Genomic DNA, 22360 nt, shown 5'->3' with positions numbered 1-22360 from the left:
CCTGGGACCCCCATATCTGACCCCCCAAACCCCTTGAACCCCCATATCTGACCCCCCCAAACTCCTTGAACCCCCATATCTGACCCCTCTGAACCCCCAAAATCCCTGGGACCCCCATATCTGACCCCACTGACCCCCCAAAACCCCTTGAACCCCCATATCTGACCCCCCCAGCCCTCTATTTCCCTGGGTCCCCCCCAAACGCTCACGTGACCCCCCAAAAATTTTGGGGTGCCCCCCTGACCACGATGCAGCCCTGGGTCTCGATGCCGCAGAGGATGGCGGCTTCGATTTTGGGGTCCCCCCCCCCCAAATCCTGGCTCCCCCAGCCCCCTCAGCCCCCTGGGTCCCCCCAAAAGCTCATGTGACCCCCCCAAAAATCTTGGGGTGCCCCCCCTCTGACCATGATGCAGGCCTGGGTCTCGATGCCGCAGAGGATGGCGGCTTCGATTTTGGGGTTCGCCCTCAGCTCGGCCTCCACCGCCGGCACCAACATGCTGAAGCAGGTTTTGGGGTGCTTGGGGAGGTCCTGAACCCCCAATTCGGGCACGGTGGGACCCAGGATGTCGGGGCGCTGCTCGGTCACCACCACCGGCACCCCCAAAACCCGGCAGCCCTGAGGGGAAAGGAGGGGGGAAATATTGGGGTCCCAGGGGGTTTGGGGGCTCAGGGGGGTCAGATATGGGGGTTTGGGGTTCAGTGGGGTCAGATATTGGGGTCCTAGGGGTTTGGGGGGGTCAGATATGGGGATTTGGGGTTCAGTGGGGTCAGATATGGGGGTGTCAGGGGGTTCGGGGGTCAGATATGGGGGTTCAGGGGTTTCGAGGGGTCAGATATGGGTGTTTGGGGTTCAGTGGGGTCAGATATGGGGTGTCAGGGGTTCAGTGGGGTCAGATATGGGGGTTTGGGGGTTCAGTGGGGTCAGATATGGGGGTTCAAGGGGTTTGGGGGGTCAGATATGGGGGTTCAGGGGTTCAGTGGGGTCAGATATGGGGGTGTCAGGGGTTTGGGGGGTCAGATATGGGGGTTCAAGGGGTTGGGGGTCAGATATGGGGGTTCAGGGGTTTGGGGGGTCAGATATGGGGGTTCAGGGGTTCAGTGGGGTCAGATATGGGGGTGTCAGGGGTTTGGGGGGTCAGATTTGGGGGTTCAGGGGGTTGGGGGGTCAGATATGGGGGTGTCAGGGGTTTGGGGGGGTCAGATTTGGGGGTTCAACCTGGAGGACGCGGTTGGCGACGGCGACGACCTCGGGAAGAAGGCGACCGAGTGTCGGAATCGCTCCTGGAGGTCGCAGAGCAAAAGGATCCGAGCGGGACGGGGCCAGGAGGCCCAGGCGGGAGGCGGCCATGGCGCTCGCACGCGCGCGTGCGCAAGGGGCACCTGGAGGCACGAGGACGTGTGGCACGAGGCCCACGCGTGAGCTGCCCCCCCCAAGCCTCGCGCGTCTCCCGTGTCACCGCCTGGCGGTGACACGGGAGACGCGCGAGGCGGGGGGGGGGGTCACAAGGGGAGCGAGTGGGAGCTCGCACGGGGGTCACGTGACCCGCAGCGGCTCACACTCAGGTCACGTGACCCATTTGTGAGCTCACACTCGTGTCATGTGATCTGCACCGGCTCAGACTCAGGTCACGTGACCCATTTGTGAGCTCACACTCGTGTCATGTGACCCACGTGTGAGCTCACACTCGTGTCACGTGACCCACAGCGGCTCAGACTCGGGTCATGTGACCCAGGTGTGAGCTCACACTCGTGTCATGTGACCCACAGCGGCTCACACTCAGGTCACGTGACCCATTTGTGAGCTCACACTCGTGTCATGTGATCTGCACCGGCTCAGACTCAGGTCACGTGACCCATTTGTGAGCTCACACTCGTGTCATGTGACCCACGTGTGAGCTCACACTCGTGTCACGTGACCCACAGCGGCTCAGTCTCAGGTCATGTGACCCATCTGTGAGCTCACACTCGTGTCATGTGACCCCACACTCGTGTCACGTGACCCACAGCCGCTCACACTCAAGTCATGTGACCCAGGTGTGAGCTCACACTCGTGTCACGTGACCCACAGCGGCTCACACTCAGGTCACGTGACCCATTTGTGAGCTCACACTTGTGTCATGTGATCTGCACCGGCTCAGACTCAGGTCACGTGACCCAGGTGTGAGTTCACACTCATGTCATGTGATCTGCACGCTCAGACTCAGGTCATGTGACCCAGGTGTGAGCTCACACTCATGTCTTGTGACCCACGTGTGAGCTCACGCACATGCCACGTGACCCACAGCGGCTCAGACTCAGGTCACGTGACCCCATTTGTGAGCTCACACTCGTGTCACGTGACCCACGTGTGAGCTCACACTCGTGTCACGTGACCCACAGCGGCTCAGTCTCAGGTCATGTGACCCATTTGTGAGCTCACACTCGTGTCATGTGACCCCACACTCGTGTCACGTGACCCACAGCGGCTCAGACTCGGGTCATGTGACCCAGGTGTGAGCTCACACTTCGTGTCACGTGACCCACAGCGGCTCACACTCAAGTCATGTGACCCAGGTGTGAGCTCACACTCGTGTCATGTGACCCACAGCAGCTCAGACTCAGGTCACGTGACCCATTTTGTGAGCTCACACTCGTGTCACGTGACCCACGTGTGAGCTCACACTCGTGTCACGTGACCCACAGCGGCTCAGTCTCAGGTCATGTGACCCATTTGTGAGCTCACACTCGTGTCATGTGAACCCAGACTCGTGTCACGTGACCCACAGCGGCTCAGACTCGGGTCATGTGACCCAGGTGTGAGCTCACACTCGTGTCACGTGACCCACAGCGACTCACACTCAGGTCACGTGACCCATTTGTGAGCTCACACGCATGTCACGTGACCCACACTGCCTCACACACGTGCCACGTGACCCACCCCGGCTCACACGCGTGTCACGTGACAGGAGCGCGCGCCGGTGCGGGTCACGCGACGCGCCGCCCGGAGCCCGCACGAGGCTCACGTGACCCCCGGACGCGCCGGCCCCGCCCCACCCCCACCCCCAACCCGGCTCGGGTCACGTGACAGCCGCGGAGGCGCCCCCCTGCGGGTCACGTGATCGCTCCTCCCACTCCACCCCGCCCCCCCGAGCAGCCAATCAGCGCGGAGCTCCGGGCCCCGCCCCCCACCGCCCCCTCAGCCAATCAGCGCTGAGCCCCGGGCCCCAAGCCCCGCCCCCTCCCGCGCGGCGTAAGGGACCCGGAAAGGGCTCGAACCGGCGCGGAGGGAAGGTCGGAGGCCCCTACGAGGGGTCGGAGCCCCCCCCAGCCCCCCAACTCCGTATTTTAAGATGGGGGGGGCTCTTTATACCTCGGGGGGACTCGTTTAGCCCCGGGGGGAGCCTCGTTTCCCCTTGGGGGGGGCTCTTACCTCTCCGGAGGCCCCGAGGTCCCGCGCTCGGATAGGCCGCGCGGCGCTGAGGGGCAGGGGAAGGGCCGAGGGGGCGGGGCTTCCGGTTGAGGGGCGTGGCCTCAATGGGTGATTGACAGCTGAGGGGGCGTGGTCTGATGAGGGGCGTGGTCACGTGGGTTCGGCTAGCGCGGTCTATGGGGAAGGGGGCGTGGCTTGAGCGAGGGGGCGTGGCCTAACGGGGTCAGAGGGACCCAGGGGACCCCCCCATGTCCATCCAGAGCCCCCCAGGACGGACAGACGGACATGAGGGACCCCCCAGAGCCCCCCAGGACGGACAGACGGACACGAGGGACCCCCCAGAGCCCCCCAGGACGGACAGACGGACACGAGGGACCCCCCAGAGCCCCCCAGGACGGACAGACGGACACAAGGGACCCCCCAGAGCCCCCCAGGACGGACAGATGGACACAAAGGATCCCCCCAGAGCCCCCCAGGACGGACAGATGGACACAAGGGACCCCCCCATGTCCATCCAGAGCCCCCCAGGACAGACAGATGGACACAAGGGACCCCCCACATCCATCCAGAGCCCCCCAGGACGGACAGACGGACACAAGGGACCCCCCAGAGCCCCCCAGGACGGACAGATGGACACAAGGGACCCCCCAGAGCCCCCCAGGACGGACAGACGGACATGAGGGACCCCCCAGAGCCCCCCAGGATGGACAGACGGACACGAGGGACCCCCCAGAGCCCCCCAGGACGGACAGACGGACATGAGGGACCCCCCAGAGCCCCCCAGGACGGACAGACGGACACGAGGGACCCCCCAGAGCCCCCCAGGACGGACAGACGGACACGAGGGACCCCCCCAGAGCCCCCCAGGACGGACAGACGGACACGAGGGACCCCCCAGAGCCCCCCAGGACGGACAGACGGACACGAGGGACCCCCCAGAGCCCCCCAGGACGGACAGACGGACACGAGGCCCCAGTCAGAGACTCCCGGACAGACGGACGGACACGGGGTCTCAGTTTATTGAGGGGGGAGGGGGTTAAATGTAGCCACAGGGTGTGGATCTGGAAGGAAGGGGGGTAATTAATTAATTAACCCCCTAATTAAGCCCCCTAATTAATCACCACCCCCATGAAGCCCTTAATTAACCCTTAATTAGTCGCCCCCCCTAATTAAACCCTCCCCAATGAACCCCCTATTAATGTGCTCAACTGATCAGGCCTTAATTAATCACCCCTTAATTAATCACCCCTTAATTAATCACCCCAATTAACCCTCCCAAACACCCCTTAATTAATCACCCCAATCAAACACCCCTTAATCAACCCAATTAACCCTCCTAATCAAACACTCCTTAATTAATCACCCCAATCAAACACCCCTTAATTAATCACCCCAATTAACCCTCCTAATCAAACACTCCTTAATTAATCACCCCTTAATTAATCATCCCAATCAACGCCACAGTTAACCCCCAATTAACCCCTCCAATTAATCACCTCCCATTAACCCCCCACTTAAATACCCCTTAATTAATCCCCCAATCAACCCCCCATCACCCCAATTAATCCCTTAATTAATCAATTAATCACCTCCAATTAACCCCCCACTTACCTCCCCCCTAAACCCCCCCAAGAACCCCCCTTAATGACCCCCCCAATTATCCCCCCTAACTAATCACCCCCAATTAACCCCCCCCTAATTAACCCCCCTCCAATTAACCCCCCCCTAATTAACCCCCCTAATTAACCCCTTAATTACCCCCCCTCTCTCTTCAGGCGCCGCCTTCACCTTCACTGGGGCACTGGAAGGGGGGGGGGGAAGCAAAAAATTGGGGTGCTGACAGCCCCCCCCACACTATTTTGGGGTCCCCCCTCAAGTTTTGGGGTCCCCCCGGTTTTAGGGTCCCCCAAGACCCTCGGGACCCCCCCAAGATATTGGGGACCCCCCCTGCACCCCCAAATCCCCCCCTGCTCCATCCCCAGCTCCCTACTGTCCCCCCACCCCTCCAATTTTGGGGTCCCCCTCCACGTTTTGGGCTCCCCCCTCAAGTTTTGGGGTGCCCCCCGATTTCGGGGTCCCCCTAGACTCTCAGGACCCCCCCCAGATATTGGGGACCCCCCCTGCACCCCCAAATCTTCCCCTTGTCCCCCTCCCACCACTGCTCCATCCCCAGCTCCCTATTGTCCCCCCACCCCTCCAATTTCGGGGTACCCCTCCAAGTTTTGGGGTCTCCCCTCAAGTTTTGGGGTCCCCCCCGATTTCGGGGTCCCCCTAGACTCTCAGGACCCTCCCCAGATATTGGGGATCCCCCCTGCACCCCCAAATCTTCACCTTGCCCCCCTCCCACCACTTCTCCATCCCCAGCTCCCTATTGTCCTCCCCCCCCTTTAAGTTTTGGGGTCCCCCTCCAAGCTTTGGGCTCCCCCCTCCAGTTTTGGGGTCCCCCGTGTTTTAGGGTCCCATCCCAGTTTTGGGGACCCCCCTGAGACCCTCAGGAGCCCCCCCTGCACCCCAAAATCCCCCCCTTGCCCCTCTCCCATCTCCTTGCAGACCCCACTTCTCCCTCCCCAGCTCCCTAGTGTGTCCCCCCACCCCTTCAAATTTCGGGGCCCCCCTCCAAGTTTTGGGGTCCCCCCTCCGGTTTTGGGGTCCCCCCCGTACCCCGAATCTCCAGCTTGCACTCGGTGAGGGCCTCCCCCAGCTCGTTGACGGCGCGGCAGCCGTAGGTGCCCCCGTCGAAGGGTCCCGGTTTGCGGATCTGGAGGGTCAGGACCCCCTGGCTGTGCCGAGCCAGGAACCGCGGGTCCTCCCCGATGGCCACTTGGTTCTTCAGCCACACCACCTTGGGCTGGGGGGGGGGGAAACAGGGTTGGGGACCCCCCCCGAACCCCAAAATCTCACCTGAACCCCAAAAAACCACCCCTGAGCCCCAAAAAACAACCCCTGAGCCCACAAACCCACCCAACGCAAGCCAATCCCCTCCAAGAACCCTCCAAGAACCCTCCAAGAAGCCTCCAAGAACACCCCAGACCTTGGTTCTTGGGCTGGGGGGGGACAACACGGGGTTGGGGACCCCCCCCGAACCCCAAAAACTCACCTGAACCCCAAAAAAGCACACCCCGAACCCCAAAAATCAACCCTGAAACCCCAAACCCACCCAACGCAAGCCAATCCCCTCCAAGAAGCCTCCAAGAACCCTCCAAGAACCCTCCAAGAACACCCCCGACCTTGGTTCTTGGGCTGGGGGGGGACAACACGGGGTTGGGGACCCCCCCTGAACCCCAAAATCTCACCTGAACCCCAAAAAAACACCCCCTGAACCCCAAAAATCAACCCCGAAACCCCAAACCCACCCAACGCAAGCCAATCCCCTCCAAGAAGCCTCCAAGAAGCCTCCAAGAAGCCTCCAAGAACACCCCCGACCTTGGTTCTTGGGCTGGGGGGGGACAACACGGGGTTGGGGACCCCCCCTGAACCCCAAAAACTCACCTGAACCCCAAAAAACCCACCCCCCGAACCCCAAAAATCAACCCCTGAGCCCTCAAACCCACCCAACGCAACCCAATCCCCTCCAAGAACCCTCCAAGAAGCCTCCAAGAACACCCCAGACCTTGGTTCTTGGGCTGGGGGGGGACAACACGGGGTTGGGGACCCCCCCCGAACCCCAAAATCTCACCTGAACCCCAAAAAAGCACACCCCGAACCCCAAAAATCAACCCTGAAACCCCAAACCCACCCAACGCAAGCCAATCCCCTCCAAGAAGCCTCCAAGAACCCTCCAAGAACCCTCCAAGAACACCCCCGACCTTGGTTCTTGGGCTGGGGGGGGACAACACGGGGTTGGGGACCCCCCCTGAACCCCAAAATCTCACCTGAACCCCAAAAAAACACCCCCTGAACCCCAAAAATCAACCCCGAAACCCCAAACCCACCCAACGCAAGCCAATCCCCTCCAAGAAGCCTCCAAGAACCCTCCAAGAACCCTCCAAGAACACCCCCGACCTTGGTTCTTGGGCTGGGGGGGGACAACACGGGGTTGGGGACCCCCCCTGAACCCCAAAATCTCACCTGAACCCCAAAAAAACACCCCCTGAACCCCAAAAATCAACCCCGAACCCCCAAACCCACCCAACGCAAGCCAATCCCCTCCAAGAAGCCTCCAAGAAGCCTCCAAGAAGCCTCCAAGAACACCCCCGACCTTGGTTCTTGGGCTGGGGGGGGACAACACGGGGTTGGGGACCCCCCCTGAACCCCAAAAACTCACCTGAACCCCAAAAAACCCACCCCCCGAACCCCAAAAATCAACCCCTGAGCCCCCAAACCCACCCAACGCAACCCAATCCCCTCCAAGAACCCTCCAAGAAGCCTCCAAGAACACCCCAGACCTTGGTTCTTGGGCTGGGGGGGGACAACACGGGGTTGGGGACCCCCCCCGAACCCCAAAATCTCACCTGAACCCCAAAAAAGCACACCCCGAACCCCAAAAATCAACCCTGAAACCCCAAACCCACCCAACGCAAGCCAATCCCCTCCAAGAAGCCTCCAAGAACCCTCCAAGAACCCTCCAAGAACACCCCCGACCTTGGTTCTTGGGCTGGGGGGGGACAACACGGGGTTGGGGACCCCCCCTGAACCCCAAAATCTCACCTGAACCCCAAAAAAACACCCCCTGAACCCCAAAAATCAACCCCGAAACCCCAAACCCACCCAACGCAAGCCAATCCCCTCCAAGAAGCCTCCAAGAAGCCTCCAAGAAGCCTCCAAGAACACCCCCGACCTTGGTTCTTGGGCTGGGGGGGGACAACACGGGGTTGGGGACCCCCCCTGAACCCCAAAAACTCACCTGAACCCCAAAAAACCCACCCCCCGAACCCCAAAAATCAACCCCTGAGCCCTCAAACCCACCCAACGCAACCCAATCCCCTCCAAGAACCCTCCAAGAAGCCTCCAAGAACACCCCAGACCTTGGTTCTTGGGCTGGGGGGGGACGACACAAGGTTGGGGACCCCCCCGAACCCCAAAATCTCACCTGAACCCCAAAAAAACACCCCCTGAACCCCAAAAATCAACCCCGAAACCCCAAACCCACCCAACGCAAGCCAATCCCCTCCAAGAAGCCTCCAAGAACCCTCCAAGAACCCTCCAAGAACACCCCCGACCTTGGTTCTTGGGCTGGGGGGGGACAACACGGGGTTGGGGACCCCCCCTGAACCCCAAAATCTCACCTGAACCCCAAAAAAACACCCCCTGAACCCCAAAAATCAACCCCGAAACCCCAAACCCACCCAACGCAAGCCAATCCCCTCCAAGAAGCCTCCAAGAAGCCTCCAAGAAGCCTCCAAGAACACCCCCGACCTTGGTTCTTGGGCTGGGGGGGGACAACACGGGGTTGGGGACCCCCCCTGAACCCCAAAAACTCACCTGAACCCCAAAAAACCCACCCCCCGAACCCCAAAAATCAACCCCTGAGCCCTCAAACCCACCCAACGCAACCCAATCCCCTCCAAGAACCCTCCAAGAAGCCTCCAAGAACACCCCAGACCTTGGTTCTTGGGCTGGGGGGGGACGACACAAGGTTGGGGACCCCCCCGAACCCCAAAATCTCACCTGAACCCCAAAAAAACACCCCCTGAACCCCAAAAATCAACCCCGAAACCCCAAACCCACCCAACGCAAGCCAATCCCCTCCAAGAAGCCTCCAAGAAGCCTCCAAGAACCCTCCAAGAACACCCCCGACCTTGGTTCTTGGGCTGGGGGGGGACAACACGGGGTTGGGGACCCCCCCCGAACCCCAAAAACTCACCTGAACCCCAAAAAACCCACCCCCCGAACCCCAAAAATCAACCCCTGAGCCCTCAAACCCACCCAACGCAAGCCAATCCCCTCCAAGAAGCCTCCAAGAAGCCTCCAAGAACCCTCCAAGAACACCCCCGACCTTGGTTCTTGGGCTGGGGGGGGACAACACGGGGTTGGGGACCCCCCCCGAACCCCAAAAACTCACCTGAACCCCAAAAAAGCACACCCCGAACCCCAAAAATCAACCCTGAAACCCCAAACCCACCCAACGCAAGCCAATCCCCTCCAAGAAGCCTCCAAGAACCCTCCAAGAACCCTCCAAGAACACCCCCGACCTTGGTTCTTGGGCTGGGGGGGGACAACACGGGGTTGGGGACCCCCCCTGAACCCCAAAATCTCACCTGAACCCCAAAAAAACACCCCCTGAACCCCAAAAATCAACCCCGAAACCCCAAACCCACCCAACGCAAGCCAATCCCCTCCAAGAAGCCTCCAAGAAGCCTCCAAGAAGCCTCCAAGAACACCCCCGACCTTGGTTCTTGGGCTGGGGGGGGACAACACGGGGTTGGGGACCCCCCCTGAACCCCAAAAACTCACCTGAACCCCAAAAAACCCACCCCCCGAACCCCAAAAATCAACCCCTGAGCCCTCAAACCCACCCAACGCAAGCCAATCCCCTCCAAGAACCCTCCAAGAACCCTCTAAGAACCCTCCAAGCCTTGGTTCTACAGCCACCACTCCCTGGGATGGGGGGAAAACAGGGTTGGGGACCCCCCTGACCCCCAAAATCTCACCTGAACCCCAAAAAACCACCCCTGAACCCCAAAAATCAACCCCTGATCCCTCAAACCCACCCAACACAAGCCAATCCCCTCCAAGAACCCTCCAAGAACCCTCCGAGAACCCTCCAAGCCTTGGTTCTTGGGGAACATCAGCTTGGGATGGGGGGTCAAAGGGTTGGGGACCCCCCCGAACCCCAAAATCTCACCTGAACCCCAAAAAACCACCCCCTGAACCCCAAAAATCAACCCCAGATCCCTCAAACCCACCCAACGCAGCCCAATCCCCTCCAAGTACCCCCCAATCCTTGGTTCTTGGGGAACATCATGTTGGGATGGGGGGGGGACACAGGGTTGGGGACCCCCCCGAACCCCAAAAACTCACCTGAACCCCCAAATAACACCCCCTGAACCCCCAAATAACACCCCCTGAACCCCAAAAGCTTTAGGGACCCCCAAAACCACCCACAGCGGGTTCTCTATATCTTGATCTGGGTGGGGGGGACAGGGATGGGGACCCCAAAACTGCCCCCCAAGCCCTTTAGCTGCACCCCAACCCCCTCAAACTTGGGGGGCAGAGTCGGGGGGACCCCCCTGCACCCTAAAACCATTAGGGGGCACCCCAAAAGCTTTAGGGGGGACCCCAAAACCACGCACAGCGGGTTCTCCATTCCTTGGTTTGGGTGGGGGGCACAGGGCTGGGGACCCCAAAACTGCCCCCCAAGCCCTTTAGCTGCACCCCAACCCCCTCAAACTTGGGGGGCAGAGTCGGGGGGACCCCCCCTGCACCCCAAAACCATTAGGGGGGCACCCCAAAAGCTTTAGGGGGACCCCAAAACCCTCTGGAACCACCCACAGTGGGTTCTCTCTATCTTGATCTGGGTGGGGGGGACAGGGCTGGGGACCCCAAAACTGCCCCCCAAGCCCTTTAGCTGCACCCCAACCCCCTCAAACTTGGGGGGCAGAGTCGGGGGGACCCCAAAATGGGGGCTGGACCTTGGGGTGCCCCCGGACGGCGCAGTTGAGGGCGGTGGTGTAGCCGGCGACCGCGCTTCGATCCACGAGGGGGGTGAGGAATTGGGGGGCCTGGCGGAAGTCGTGCTCCTGGAACTGGGGGGGCTTCAGCGTCACACCTAGGGGAGAAAAGTGGGGGTACGGTCGGGGGGGGACCCCAAAATATCATGGGGGGGGGATTGAGAGGGAGAGGGGACCCCAAAGTGCAAGGAGAGGGGGGTGAGAGAGCAGGGAAGCGCTGAACCCCAAAAAAATTGGGGGGGGTGAGAGGGAGGGGACCCCCCTGAGCCCCCAAAATATGGAGGGGTGAGAGGGAGGGGGACCCCAAAATAGCAGGAGGGGGGATTGAGAGGGAGGGGGGACCCCAAAGTGCAAGGAGAGGGGGGTGAGAGAGGGGGGAAGCCCTGAACCCCCAAAAAATGGGGGGGGGTGAGAGGGAGGGGAACCCCAAAATAGCCAAATGCCCCCCCATGGACACCCCCAAACGCCTCAAAGCCCCCCCAAAAGCCCCCCCAAAGCCCCCCTTTGGCCACCAGCCCTGGGCTCTCACTAGCCCCACAGGCCCCCCAGCCCCATAGCTGCCCCCCAGGACCCCCAGGACCCCCCCAAACCCCTCAGAGCCCCCCCAAATCCCCCCCAAATCCCTCAAAGCCCCCCCCAAAGCCCCCCCAGACCTGCCTTTGGCCCCCACCCTTGGGCTCTCACTAGCCCCACACAGGCTCTCACTAGCCCCACAGGCCCCCCAGCCCCATAGCTGCCCCCCAGGACCCCCGGGACCCCCCCAAACCCCTCAGAGCCCCCCCAAATCGCCCCCCCCCGACCTGCTTTGGGGATGACGGCGGTGTTGGAGGACACCCCCGGGGTCTCGCTGGTCCCGCACAGGTTCTCGCTGAAGACGCGGAATCGATACTCGTTGCCCATGACCAGCTCGGACACCGTGCAGCGCGGGTGCCGGTTGTGCTCGTACACCGTGAACCACTCCTGGGGGGCACGGGGGGGGGCTAGGGGTCACTTATGGGGCGCTGGGGGTCACTATGGGTCGCTATGCATCACTTATGGGTCTCTATGGATCACTTATGGGTCGCTCTGGGTCACTTATGGGTCGCTATGTGTCACTTATGGGTCGCTCTGGGTCGCTCTGGGTCACTTATGGGGCACTATGTGTCACTTATGGGTCACTATGGGTCCCTATGGGTTGCTATGGGTCACTTATGGGGTGCTATGGGGCCTCTATGGGCTCTATGGGTCTCTATGGGGTCGCTATGGGGTCGCTATGGTCTCTATGGGGTCTCTATGGGCTCTATGGGGTCTCTAGGGGTCCCTATGTGTCTCTGTGGGGTCTCTGTGTATCTCTATGTTCTCTATGGGTCTCTATGGGGTCTCTGTGGGGTCTCTATGGGGTCCCTATGGGGTCTCTATGGGGCCTCTATGGGGCCTCTATGGGCTCTATGGGGTCTCTATGGGGTCTCTGTGGGGTCTCTATAGGGTCTCTGTGGGTCTCTATGGGGTCTCTGTGGGGTCTCTATGGGGTCTCTGTGGGGTCTCTATAGGGTCTCTGTGGGTCTCTATGGGGTCTCTGTGGGGTCTCTTTGGGGTCTCTATGTGTCTCCATGGGGTCTCTATGGGTCTCTAGGGGTCTCTGTGGGGTCTCTGTGGTCTCTATGGGGTCTCTATGGGGTCTCTGTGGGGTCTCCATGGGGTCTCTATGGGTCTCTGTGGGGTCTCTGTGGGGTCTCTGTGGTCTCTATGGGGTCTCTGTGGGGTCTCTGTGGGGTCTCTGTGGGGTCTCTGTGGGGTCTCTAGGGGTCTCTATGGGGTCTCTAGGGGTCTCTGTGGGGTCTCTGTGGTCTCTATGGGGTCTCTGTGGGGTCTCTATAGGGTCTCTGTGGGTCTCTATGGGGTCTCTGTGGGGTCTCTATGGGGTCTCTATGGGGTCTCTGTGGGGTCTCTGTGGGGTCTCTGTGGGGTCTCTAGGGGTCTCTATGGGGTCTCTAGGGGTCTCTGTGGGGTCTCTGTGGGTCTCTGTGGGGTCTCTGTGGGGTCTCTGTGGGTCTCTGTGGGGTCTCTGTGGGGTCTCTGTGGGGTCTCTATGGGTCTCTATGGTCTCTGTGGGGTCTCTATAGGGTCTCTATAGGGTCTCTGTGGGGTCTCTATGGGGTCTCTGTGGGTCTCTATGGGGTCTCTGTGGGTCTCTATGGGGTCTCTATGGGGTCTCTATGGGGTCTCTGTGGGTCTCTATGGGGTCTCTATGGGGTCTCTATAGGGTCTCTGTGGGGTCTCTGTGGTCTCTATGGGGTCTCTGTGGGGTCTCTGTGGGGTCTCTGTGGGGTCTCTAGGGGTCTCTATGGGGTCTCTAGGGGTCTCTGTGGGGTCTCTGTGGTCTCTATGGGGTCTCTGTGGGGTCTCTGTGGGGTCTCTGTGGGGTCTCTATGGGTCTCTATGGGTCTCTATGGTCTCTGTGGGGTCTCTATAGGGTCTCTATAGGGTCTCTGTGGGGTCTCTATGGGGTCTCTGTGGGTCTCTATGGGGTCTCTATGGGGTCTCTATGGGGTCTCTGTGGGTCTCTATGGGGTCTCTATGGGGTCTCTATAGGGTCTCTGTGGGGTCTCTATGGTCTCTGTGGGGTCTCTATGGGGTCTCTGTGGGTCTCTATGGGGTCTCTGTGGGGTCTCTATGGGGTCTCTGTGGGGTCTCTATGGGTCTCTATGGTCTCTGTGGGGTCTCTATAGGGTCTCTATGGGGTCTCTATGGGGTCTCTGTGGGGTCTCTGTGGGGTCTCTGTGGGGTCTCTATGGGTCTCTATGGTCTCTGTGGGGTCTCTATAGGGTCTCTGTGGGGTCTCTATGGGGTCTCTATGGGGTCTCTGTGGGGTCTCTGTGGGGTCTCTGTGGGGTCTCTCTGGGGTCTCTGTGGGGTCTCTATGGGTCTCTGTGGGGTCTCTGTGGGGTCTCCGTGGGGTCTCTATGTGTCTCCATGGGGTCTCTATGGGTCTCTATGGGGTCTCTGTGGGGTCTCTGTGGGGTCTCCGTGGGGTCTCTGGGGTCTCTATGGGGTCTCTGTGGGGTCTCTGTGGGTCTCTGTGGGGTCTCTATGGGGTCTCTGTGGGGTCTCTATGGGTCTCTATGGTCTCTGTGGGGTCTCTATAGGGTCTCTATAGGGTCTCTGTGGGGTCTCTATGGGGTCTCTATGGGTCTCTGTGGGGTCTCTATGGGGTCTCTATGGGTCTCTGTGGGGTCTCTGTGGGGTCTCTATGGGTCTCTATGGGGTCTCTGTGGGGTCTCTATGGGGTCTCTGTGGGGTCTCTATGGGGTCTCTATGGGGTCTCTGTGGGGTCTCTGTGGGGTCTCTATGGGGTCTCTGTGGGGTCTCTATGGGTCTCTATGGTCTCTGTGGGGTCTCTATAGGGTCTCTATAGGGTCTCTGTGGGGTCTCTATGGGGTCTCTATGGGTCTCTATGGTCTCTGTGGGGTCTCTGTGGGGTCTCTATGGGGTCTATGGGGTCTCTATGGGGTCTCTGTGGGTCTCTGTGGGGTCTCTGTGGGGTCTCTGTGGGGTCTCTATGGGGTCTCTGTGGGGTCTCTGTGGGGTCTCTGTGGGGTCTCTATGGGTCTCTATGGTCTCTGTGGGGTCTCTGTGGGGTCTCTATGGGGTCTCTATGGGTCTCTATGGTCTCTGTGGGGTCTCTGTGGGGTCTCTATGGGGTCTATGGGGTCTCTATGGGGTCTCTGTGGGGTCTCCGTGGGGTCTCTATGGGGTCTCTATGGGGTCTCTGTGGGGTCTCTGTGGGGTCTCTATAGGGTCTCTGTGGGGTCTCTGTGGGTCTCTGTGGGGTCTCTATGGGGTCTCTGTGGGGTCTCTATAGGGTCTCTGTGGGTCTCTATGGGGTCTCTATGGGGTCTCTGTGGGGTCTCTGTGGGGTCTATAGGGTCTCTATAGGGTCTCTATAGGGTCTCTATAGGGTCTCTATAGGGTCTCTATGGTCTCTGTGGGGTCTCTTTGGGGTCTCTATGGGGTCTCTGGGGTCTCTATAGGGTGTCTATGGTCTCTGTGGTCTCTATGGTCTCTATAGGGTCTCTATAGGGTCTCTATAGGGTCTCACCATGGTGCGGGTGTCGGCTTTCTGCACGGTGTAGCCGGTGATGTCGGCGTTGCCGTCGTCGCTGGGCGGCTCCCACTCCAGCAGCGCGTTGAACCCCCAAACCTCGGCCACGCGCACCCCCTTGGGGGGCCCCGGACGCTCTGCGGACACACCAGTGCCCCCAGGAACCCCAGGAACCCCCACGACACCGCCCCAGGGCTCCCAGGTGCCCCAGCCCAGCCCATCATCTCCATCTCCATCCCACCTCCACCATCTCCATCACCTCCATCCTCTCCACCATCCTCATCTCCATCTCATCCCATCCCACCTCCTCCATCTCCACCATCTCCATCCTCTCCACCATCTCCATCCTCTCCACCATCTCCATCCTCTCCATCATCTCCATCACCTCCATCCTCTTCATCATCTCTATCACCTCCATCCTCTCCATCTCCATCCTCTCCATCCTCTCCATCCTCTCCATCATCTTCATTTCTATCTCATCCCATCCCACCTCCTCCATCCCATCATCTCCACCTCCATCATCTCCATCCTCTCCACCATCTCCATCCTCTCCATCTCCATCCTCTCCACCATCTCCATCCTCTCCACCATCTCCACCATCTCCACCATCTCCATCCTCTCCACCATCTCCATCCTCTCCATCTCCATCCTCTCCATCTCCATCCTCTCCATCTCCACCATCTCCACCATCATCTCCATCTCAACCATCTCCACCACCTCCATCATCTCCACCATCTCCATCCTCTCCATCCTCTCCATCTCCATCCTCTCCATCTCCATCCTCTCCATCATCTCCACCATCTCCACCATCTCCACCATCTCCACCATCTCCATCCTCTCCACCATCTCCATCCTCTCCATCATCTCCATCACCTCCATCCTCTTCATCATCTCTATCACCTCCATCCTCTCCATCTCCACCCTCTCCATCCTCTCCATCCTCTCCATCATCTTCATTTCTATCTCATCCCATCCCACCTCCTCCATCCCATCATCTCCACCTCCATCATCTCCATCCTCTCCACCATCTCCATCCTCTCCACCATCTCCATCCTCTCCACCATCTCCATCCTCTCCATCTCCATCCTCTCCATCTCCATCCTCTCAGCCATCTCCATCCTCTCCATCTCCATCCTCTCCATCCTCTCCACCATCTCTATCATCTTCATCTCCATCCCAGCTCACCTCATCCATCCCATCCCATCTATCTCACCTCATCAATCCTATCTCATCCACCTTATCCCATCCCACCTCATCCATCTCATCTCCTCTATCTCATCCCACCTCATCCATCCCATCCCATCTCATCCATCTCATCCTGTCTCATCTCACCTCATCCATCCCATCCCATCTCCATCCTCTCCACCATCTCCAACATCTCCATCCTCTCCACCATCTCCATCCTCTCCACCATCTCCATCCTCTCCACCAACTCCACCAACTCCATCCTCTCCATCCCATCCCATCCCATCCCATCTCCATCCTCTCCATCATCTCCAACATCTCCATCCTCTCCACCATCTCCATCCGCTCCATCTCCATCCCATCTCAATCCTCTCCATCCTCTCCACCATCTCCATCCTCTCCATCTCCACCATCTCCACCATCTCCACCACCTCCACCACCTCCATCATCTCCATCTCCATCCCATCTCCATCACCTCCATCATCTCCAACATCTCCATCCTCTCCACCATCTCCATCCTCTCCACCATCTCCATCTCCAGCATCTCCATCCCCTCCATCCCATCTCCATCCTCTCCATCCTCTCCAACATCTCCATCCTGTCCACCATCTCCATCCGCTCCATCCTCTCCATTTCCATCCTCACCATCCTCTCCACCAACTCCATCCTCTCCATCTCCACCATCTCCACCATCTCCATCATCTCCACCATCTCCATCATCTCCATCCTCTCCATCCTCTCCATCATCTTCATCTCCATCCCATCCCATCCCATCCCATCTCAATCCTCTCCATCATCTCCACCATCTCCATCATCTCCACCATCTCCATCACCTCCATCCTCTCCATCTCCATCCTCTCCACCAACTCCATCCTCTCCACCATCTCCATCTCCATCCTCTCCACCATCTCCATCCTCTCCACCATCTCCACCATCTCCACCATCTCCATCCTCTCCACCATCTCCATCCTCTCCACCATCTCCACCATCTCCACCATCTCCATCCTCTCCATCTCCATCCTCTCCATCTCCACCATCTCCACCATCATCTCCATCTCAACCATCTCCACCACCTCCATCATCTCCACCATCTCCATCCTCTCCATCCTCTCCATCCTCTCCATCTCCATCCTCTCCATCTCCATCCTCTCCATCACCTCCACCATCTCCATCTCCACCATCTCCATCATCTCCCCCATCATCTCCATCTCCACCATCTCCACCATCTCCACCCTCTCCATCATCTTCATCTCCATCCCATCTCCATCCTCTCCACCATCTCCATCCTCTCCACCATCTCCATCCTCTCCAGCTCCATTCCATCCCACCTCATCCATCCCATCCCATCATCTCCATCTCCACCATCTCCACCATCTCCACCCCCTCCCGCCGTCCTGGGTGCCCCCGTGTCCCCTCACCGACGACGCGCAGCCGGAGGGCGGCCGTGTCCTCCATGTTCTCGATCTGGAGGCGCAGCTGGTAGGAGCCCGAGTGGTGGCGGGCGGCCGCGCGGATGAAGAAGACGGAATCCACGTCCGAGTTGCGCGTGTGGACGTCCTCGCCCAGCGCCTGCCCCTCGCGCGTCCACGTCACCCGCGGCCGCGGCTTCCCCTGCCCCACGCCGCACCGCCGTCACCCCAACGGGATGGGGGGGCCGGGGGTTGGGGGGGACCCTACGGGGATTGGGGGACCCTATGGGGGTGGGGGGGGCTATGGGGATGAGGGGGGCTAGGGGGATGGGGGGGGCTATGGGGATGGGGGGGGTATGGGGGTGGGGGGGGTATGGGGGTGGGGGGGGTGTGGGGATGGGGGGGGGCTATGGGGATGGGGGGACATATGGGGATGGGGGGGGCTATGGGGATGGGGGGGGTATGGGGATGGGGGGGGCTATGGGGATGGGGGGGGTATGGGGATGGGGGGGGCTATGGGGATGGGGGGACATATGGGGATGGGGGGGGCTATGGGGATGAGGGGGGTATGGGGATGGGGGGGTGTGGGGATGGGGGGGGTGTGGGGATGGGGGGGCTATGGGGATGGGGGGGGCTATGGGGATGGGGGGGCTATGGGGATGGGGGGGTATGGGGATGGGGGGGGCTGTGGGGATGGGGGGGGTGTGGGGATGGGGGGGCTATGGGGGTGGGGGGGGTATGGGGATGGGGGGGGTATGGGGATGGGGTTCCCTATGGGGATGGGGTTCCCTATGGGACTGGGGGTCTCTATGGGGCTGGGGGGGCCCAATGGGGCTGGGGGTCTCTATGGGGTTGGGGGGCCTATGGGGCTGGCGGGTCCCTATGGGGTTGGGGAGACCTATGGGGTGGGGGGGTCTGTATGGGGTTGGGGAGACTTATGGGGCTGGGGATCTCTATGAGGATGGGGGGTCCCTATGGGCTGGGGATCTCTTTGGGGTTGGGGATCCCTGTGGGGATGGGGGGGTCCCTATGGGGATGGGGGGTCCCTATGGGGTTGGGGATCTCTATGGGGATGGGGGTCCCCATGGGGCTGGGAGACCTATGGGGCTGGGGGTCCCTATGGAAATGGGGGGTCCCTATGGGAATGGGGGTTCTCCCTATGGGAATGGGGGTCCCTATGGGAATGGGGGGTCCCTATGGGAATGGGGGTTCTCCCTATGGGAATGGGGGTCCCTATGGGAATGGGGGTGCTCCCTATGGGAATGGGGGTCCCTATGGGAATGGGGGTTCTCCCTATGGGAATGGGGGTCCCTATGGGAATGGGGGCTCCCTATGGGAATGGGGGTTCTCCGTATGGGAATGGGGGCTCCCTATGGGAATGGGGGTCCCTATGGGAATGGGGGTTCTCCGTATGGGAATGGGGGCTCCCTATGGGAATGGGGGTTCTCCCTATGGGAATGGGGGTCCCTATGGGAATGGGGGTCCCTATGGGAATGGGGGCTCCCTATGGGAATGGGGGTTCTCCGTATGGGAATGGGGGCTCCCTATGGGAATGGGGGTTCTCCCTATGGGAATGGGGGTCCCTATGGGAATGGGGGTTCTCCCTATGGGAATGGGGGTCCCTATGGGAATGAATGGGGGTCCCTATGGGAATGGGGGGGTCCCTATGGGAATGGGGGTTCTCCCTATGGGAATGGGGGGTCCCTATTGGAATGGGGGTTCTCCCTAAGGGAATGGGGGGGTCCCTATGGGAATGGGGGTTCTCCCTATGGGAATGGGGGTCCCTATGGGAATGGGGGTCCCTACGGGAATGGGGGTCCCTATGGGAATGGGGGTTCTCCCTATGGGAATGGGGGTCCCTATGGGAATGGGGGCTCCCTATGGGAATGGGAGTTCTCCCTATGGGAATGGGGGGTCCCTATGGGAATGGGGGTTCTCCCTCTGGGAATGGGGGCTCCCTATGGGAATGGGGGGTCCCTATGGGAATGGGGGTTCTCCCTATGGGAATGGGGGGTCCCTGTGGGAATGGGGGTTCTCCCTATGGGAATGGGGGGTCCCTATGGGAATGGGGGCTCCCTATGGGAATGGGGGGGTCCCTATGGGAATGGGGGTTCTCCCTATGGGAATGGGGGTCCCTATGGGAATGGGGGCTCCCTATGGGAATGGGGGTTCTCCCTATGGGAATGGGGGTTCTCCCTCTGGGAATGGGGGCTCCCTATGGGAATGGGGGTCCCTATGGGAATGGGGGTTCTCCCTATGGGAATGGGGGGTCCCTGTGGGAATGGGGGTTCTCCCTCTGGGAATGGGGGTTCTCCCTATGGGAATGGGGGTCCCTATGGGAATGGGGGCTCCCTATGGGAATGGGGGTTCTCCCTATGGGAATGGGGGGTCCCTATGGGAATGGGGGTTCTCCCTCTGGGAATGGGGGCTCCCTATGGGAATGGGGGGTCCCTATGGGAATGGGGGTCCCTATGGGAATGGGGGTTCTCCCTATGGGAATGGGGGTTCTCCCTATGGGAATGGGGGTCCCTATGGGAATGGGGGTTCTCCCTCTGGGAATGGGGGTCCCTATGGGAATGGGGGTTCTCCGTATGGGAATGGGGGTCCCTATGGGAATGGGGGTGCTCCCTATGGGAATGGGGGTCCCTATGGGAATGGGGGTTCTCCCTATGGGAATGGGGGGTCCCTATGGGAATGGGGGTGCTCCCTAGGGGAATGGGGGGTCCCTATGGGAATGGGGGTTCTCCCTATGGGAATGGGGGGTCCCTGTGGGAATGGGGGTTCTCCCTATGGGAATGGGGGGGTCCCTGTGGGAATGGGGGTTCTCCCTCTGGGAATGGGGGTTCTCCCTCTGGGAATGGGGGTCCCTATGGGAATGGGGGTGCTCCCTATGGGAATGGGGGGTCCCTATGGGAATGGGGGTTCTCCCTATGGGAATGGGGGGTCCCTATGGGAATGGGGGTTCTCCCTATGGGAATGGGGGCTCCCTATGGGAATGGGGGTTCTCCGTATGGGAATGGGGGCTCCCTATGGGAATGGGGGGTCCCTATGGGAATGGGGGTTCTCCCTATGGGAATGGGGGGTCCCTATGGGAATGGGGGCTCCCTATGGGAATGGGGGTTCTCCCTATGGGAATGGGGGTTCTCCCTCTGGGAATGGGGGCTCCCTATGGGAATGGGGGTCCCTATGGGAATGGGGGTTCTCCCTATGGGAATGGGGGGTCCCTGTGGGAATGGGGGTTCTCCCTCTGGGAATGGGGGTTCTCCCTATGGGAATGGGGGTCCCTATGGGAATGGGGGCTCCCTATGGGAATGGGGGTTCTCCCTATGGGAATGGGGGGTCCCTATGGGAATGGGGGTTCTCCCTCTGGGAATGGGGGCTCCCTATGGGAATGGGGGGTCCCTATGGGAATGGGGGTCCCTATGGGAATGGGGGTCCCTATGGGAATGGGGGCTCCCTATGGGAATGGGGGTTCTCCGTATGGGAATGGGGGGTCCCTATGGGAATGGGGGTGCTCCCTAGGGGAATGGGGGGTCCCTATGGGAATGGGGGTTCTCCCTATGGGAATGGGGGGTCCCTGTGGGAATGGGGGTTCTCCCTATGGGAATGGGGGGTCCCTGTGGGAATGGGGGTTCTCCCTCTGGGAATGGGGGTTCTCCCTCTGGGAATGGGGGTCCCTATGGGAATGGGGGTGCTCCCTATGGGAATGGGGGGTCCCTGTGGGAATGGGGGTTCTCCCTATGGGAATGGGGGTCCCTATGGGAATGGGGGTTCTCCCTATGGGAATGGGGGTCCCTATGGGAATGGGGGTCCCTATGGAAATGGGGGGTCCCTATGGGAATGGGGGGTCCCTATGGGAATGGGGGTCCCTATGGGAATGGGGGGTCCCTATGGGAATGGGGGTTCTCCCTATGGGAATGGGGGTCCCTATTGGAATGGGGGTTCTCCCTATGGGAATGGGGGGTCCCTATGGGAATGGGGGTTCTCCCTATGGGAATGGGGGGTCCCTATGGGAATGGGGGTCCCTATGGGAATGGGGGTTCTCCGTATGGGAATGGGGGTCCCTATGGGAATGGGGGCTCCCTATGGGAATGGGGGGTCCCTATGGGAATGGGGGTTCTCCCTATGGGAATGGGGGTCCCTATGGGAATGGGGGCTCCCTATGGGAATGGGGGTTCTCCCTATGGGAATGGGGGGTCCCTATGGGAATGGGGGTTCTCCCTATGGGAATGGGGGGTCCCTGTGGGAATGGGGGTTCTCCCTATGGGAATGGGGGTCCCTATGGGAATGGGGGTCCCTATGGGAATGGGGGTTCTCCCTATGGGAATGGGGGTCCCTATGGGAATGGGGGGTCCCTATGGGAATGGGGGTCCCTATGGGAATGGGGGTTCTCCCTATGGGAATGGGGGTGCTCCCTATGGGAATGGGGGGTCCCTATGGGAATGGGGGTTCTCCCTCTGGGAATGGGGGTTCTCCCTATGGGAATGGGGGGTCCCTATGGGAATGGGGGTTCTCCCCGTGGGGCACCCCTCACCTGGAAGGGGATGACGAGGTTGACCTGCTCCCCGACTTTCCTCACGTAGGTTTGCCGCAGGTGCCGGGGCAGCCGGATCTTGGGGCGCTCTGGGGGGGCGGCAGAGGGGGACGAGGGGGGTCGAGGCGGCGC

The 22360-nt window shown here is 60.5% G+C and overlaps 3 protein-coding genes across 3 annotated transcripts in view; all 3 read right to left on the bottom strand.

The window, feature by feature from the left end:
* Positions 1-334: 334 nt before the first annotated feature.
* Positions 335-3467, bottom strand: LOC138735176 (isochorismatase domain-containing protein 2-like). Its single transcript, XM_069883082.1, has 3 exons — positions 3410-3467; positions 1217-1380; positions 335-616 (listed from the first exon to the last, which is right to left on the bottom strand). Exons 2-3 carry the CDS (start codon positions 1346-1348, stop codon positions 335-337), a joined length of 414 nt encoding a protein of 137 aa, XP_069739183.1. The 5' UTR covers positions 1349-1380; positions 3410-3467.
* Positions 3468-4380: 913 nt separating this feature from the next.
* MYBPC2 (myosin binding protein C2) overlaps positions 4381-22360 on the bottom strand; it is a gene marked incomplete at its 5' end in the record, with an annotated part of 38307 nt that continues 20327 nt past the window's right edge. Inside the window, 8 exons of the mRNA XM_069883081.1 lie at positions 4381-4470; positions 5168-5210; positions 6071-6257; positions 10981-11117; positions 11820-11979; positions 15098-15237; positions 17704-17896; positions 22229-22317. Coding sequence (XP_069739182.1) covers positions 5200-5210; positions 6071-6257; positions 10981-11117; positions 11820-11979; positions 15098-15237; positions 17704-17896; positions 22229-22317 — 917 coding nt within the window. The remainder of the gene's footprint in view (positions 4471-5167; positions 5211-6070; positions 6258-10980; positions 11118-11819; positions 11980-15097; positions 15238-17703; positions 17897-22228; positions 22318-22360) is intronic.
* LOC138735174 (major royal jelly protein 5-like) lies at positions 15321-16746 on the bottom strand. The gene is made up of 2 exons (XM_069883080.1): positions 16672-16746; positions 15321-15946 (listed from the first exon to the last, which is right to left on the bottom strand). The coding sequence occupies exons 1-2, from the start codon at positions 16744-16746 to the stop codon at positions 15572-15574; spliced, it is 450 nt and encodes a 149-aa protein (XP_069739181.1). The 3' UTR covers positions 15321-15571.

Source organism: Phaenicophaeus curvirostris, unplaced genomic scaffold (assembly GCF_032191515.1).
Source record: "Phaenicophaeus curvirostris isolate KB17595 unplaced genomic scaffold, BPBGC_Pcur_1.0 scaffold_543, whole genome shotgun sequence".
Lineage (NCBI taxonomy): Eukaryota > Metazoa > Chordata > Aves > Cuculiformes > Cuculidae > Phaenicophaeus > Phaenicophaeus curvirostris.
This window is presented reverse-complemented; position numbering and strand designations above follow the sequence as displayed.

Bases quoted from the DNA above. Each gene is read 5' to 3' on its own strand.
- LOC138735176 (XM_069883082.1), bottom strand. From the start codon at position 1,348: ATGGCCGCCTCCCGCCTGGGCCTCCTGGCCCCGTCCCGCTCGGATCCT. The intron at 617-1,216 runs GTTGAACCCCCA...CTTTCCCCTCAG, and splicing joins TCGCCAACCGCGTCCTCCAG to GGCTGCCGGGTTTTGGGGGT.
- LOC138735174 (XM_069883080.1), bottom strand. From the start codon at position 16,746: ATGGAGATGGAGATGATGGAGGTGGTGGAGGTGGTGGAGATGGTGGAG. The intron at 15,947-16,671 runs GTGGAGAGGATG...GAGAGGATGGAG, and splicing joins AGATGGAGAGGATGGAGATG to ATGGTGGAGAGGATGGAGAT.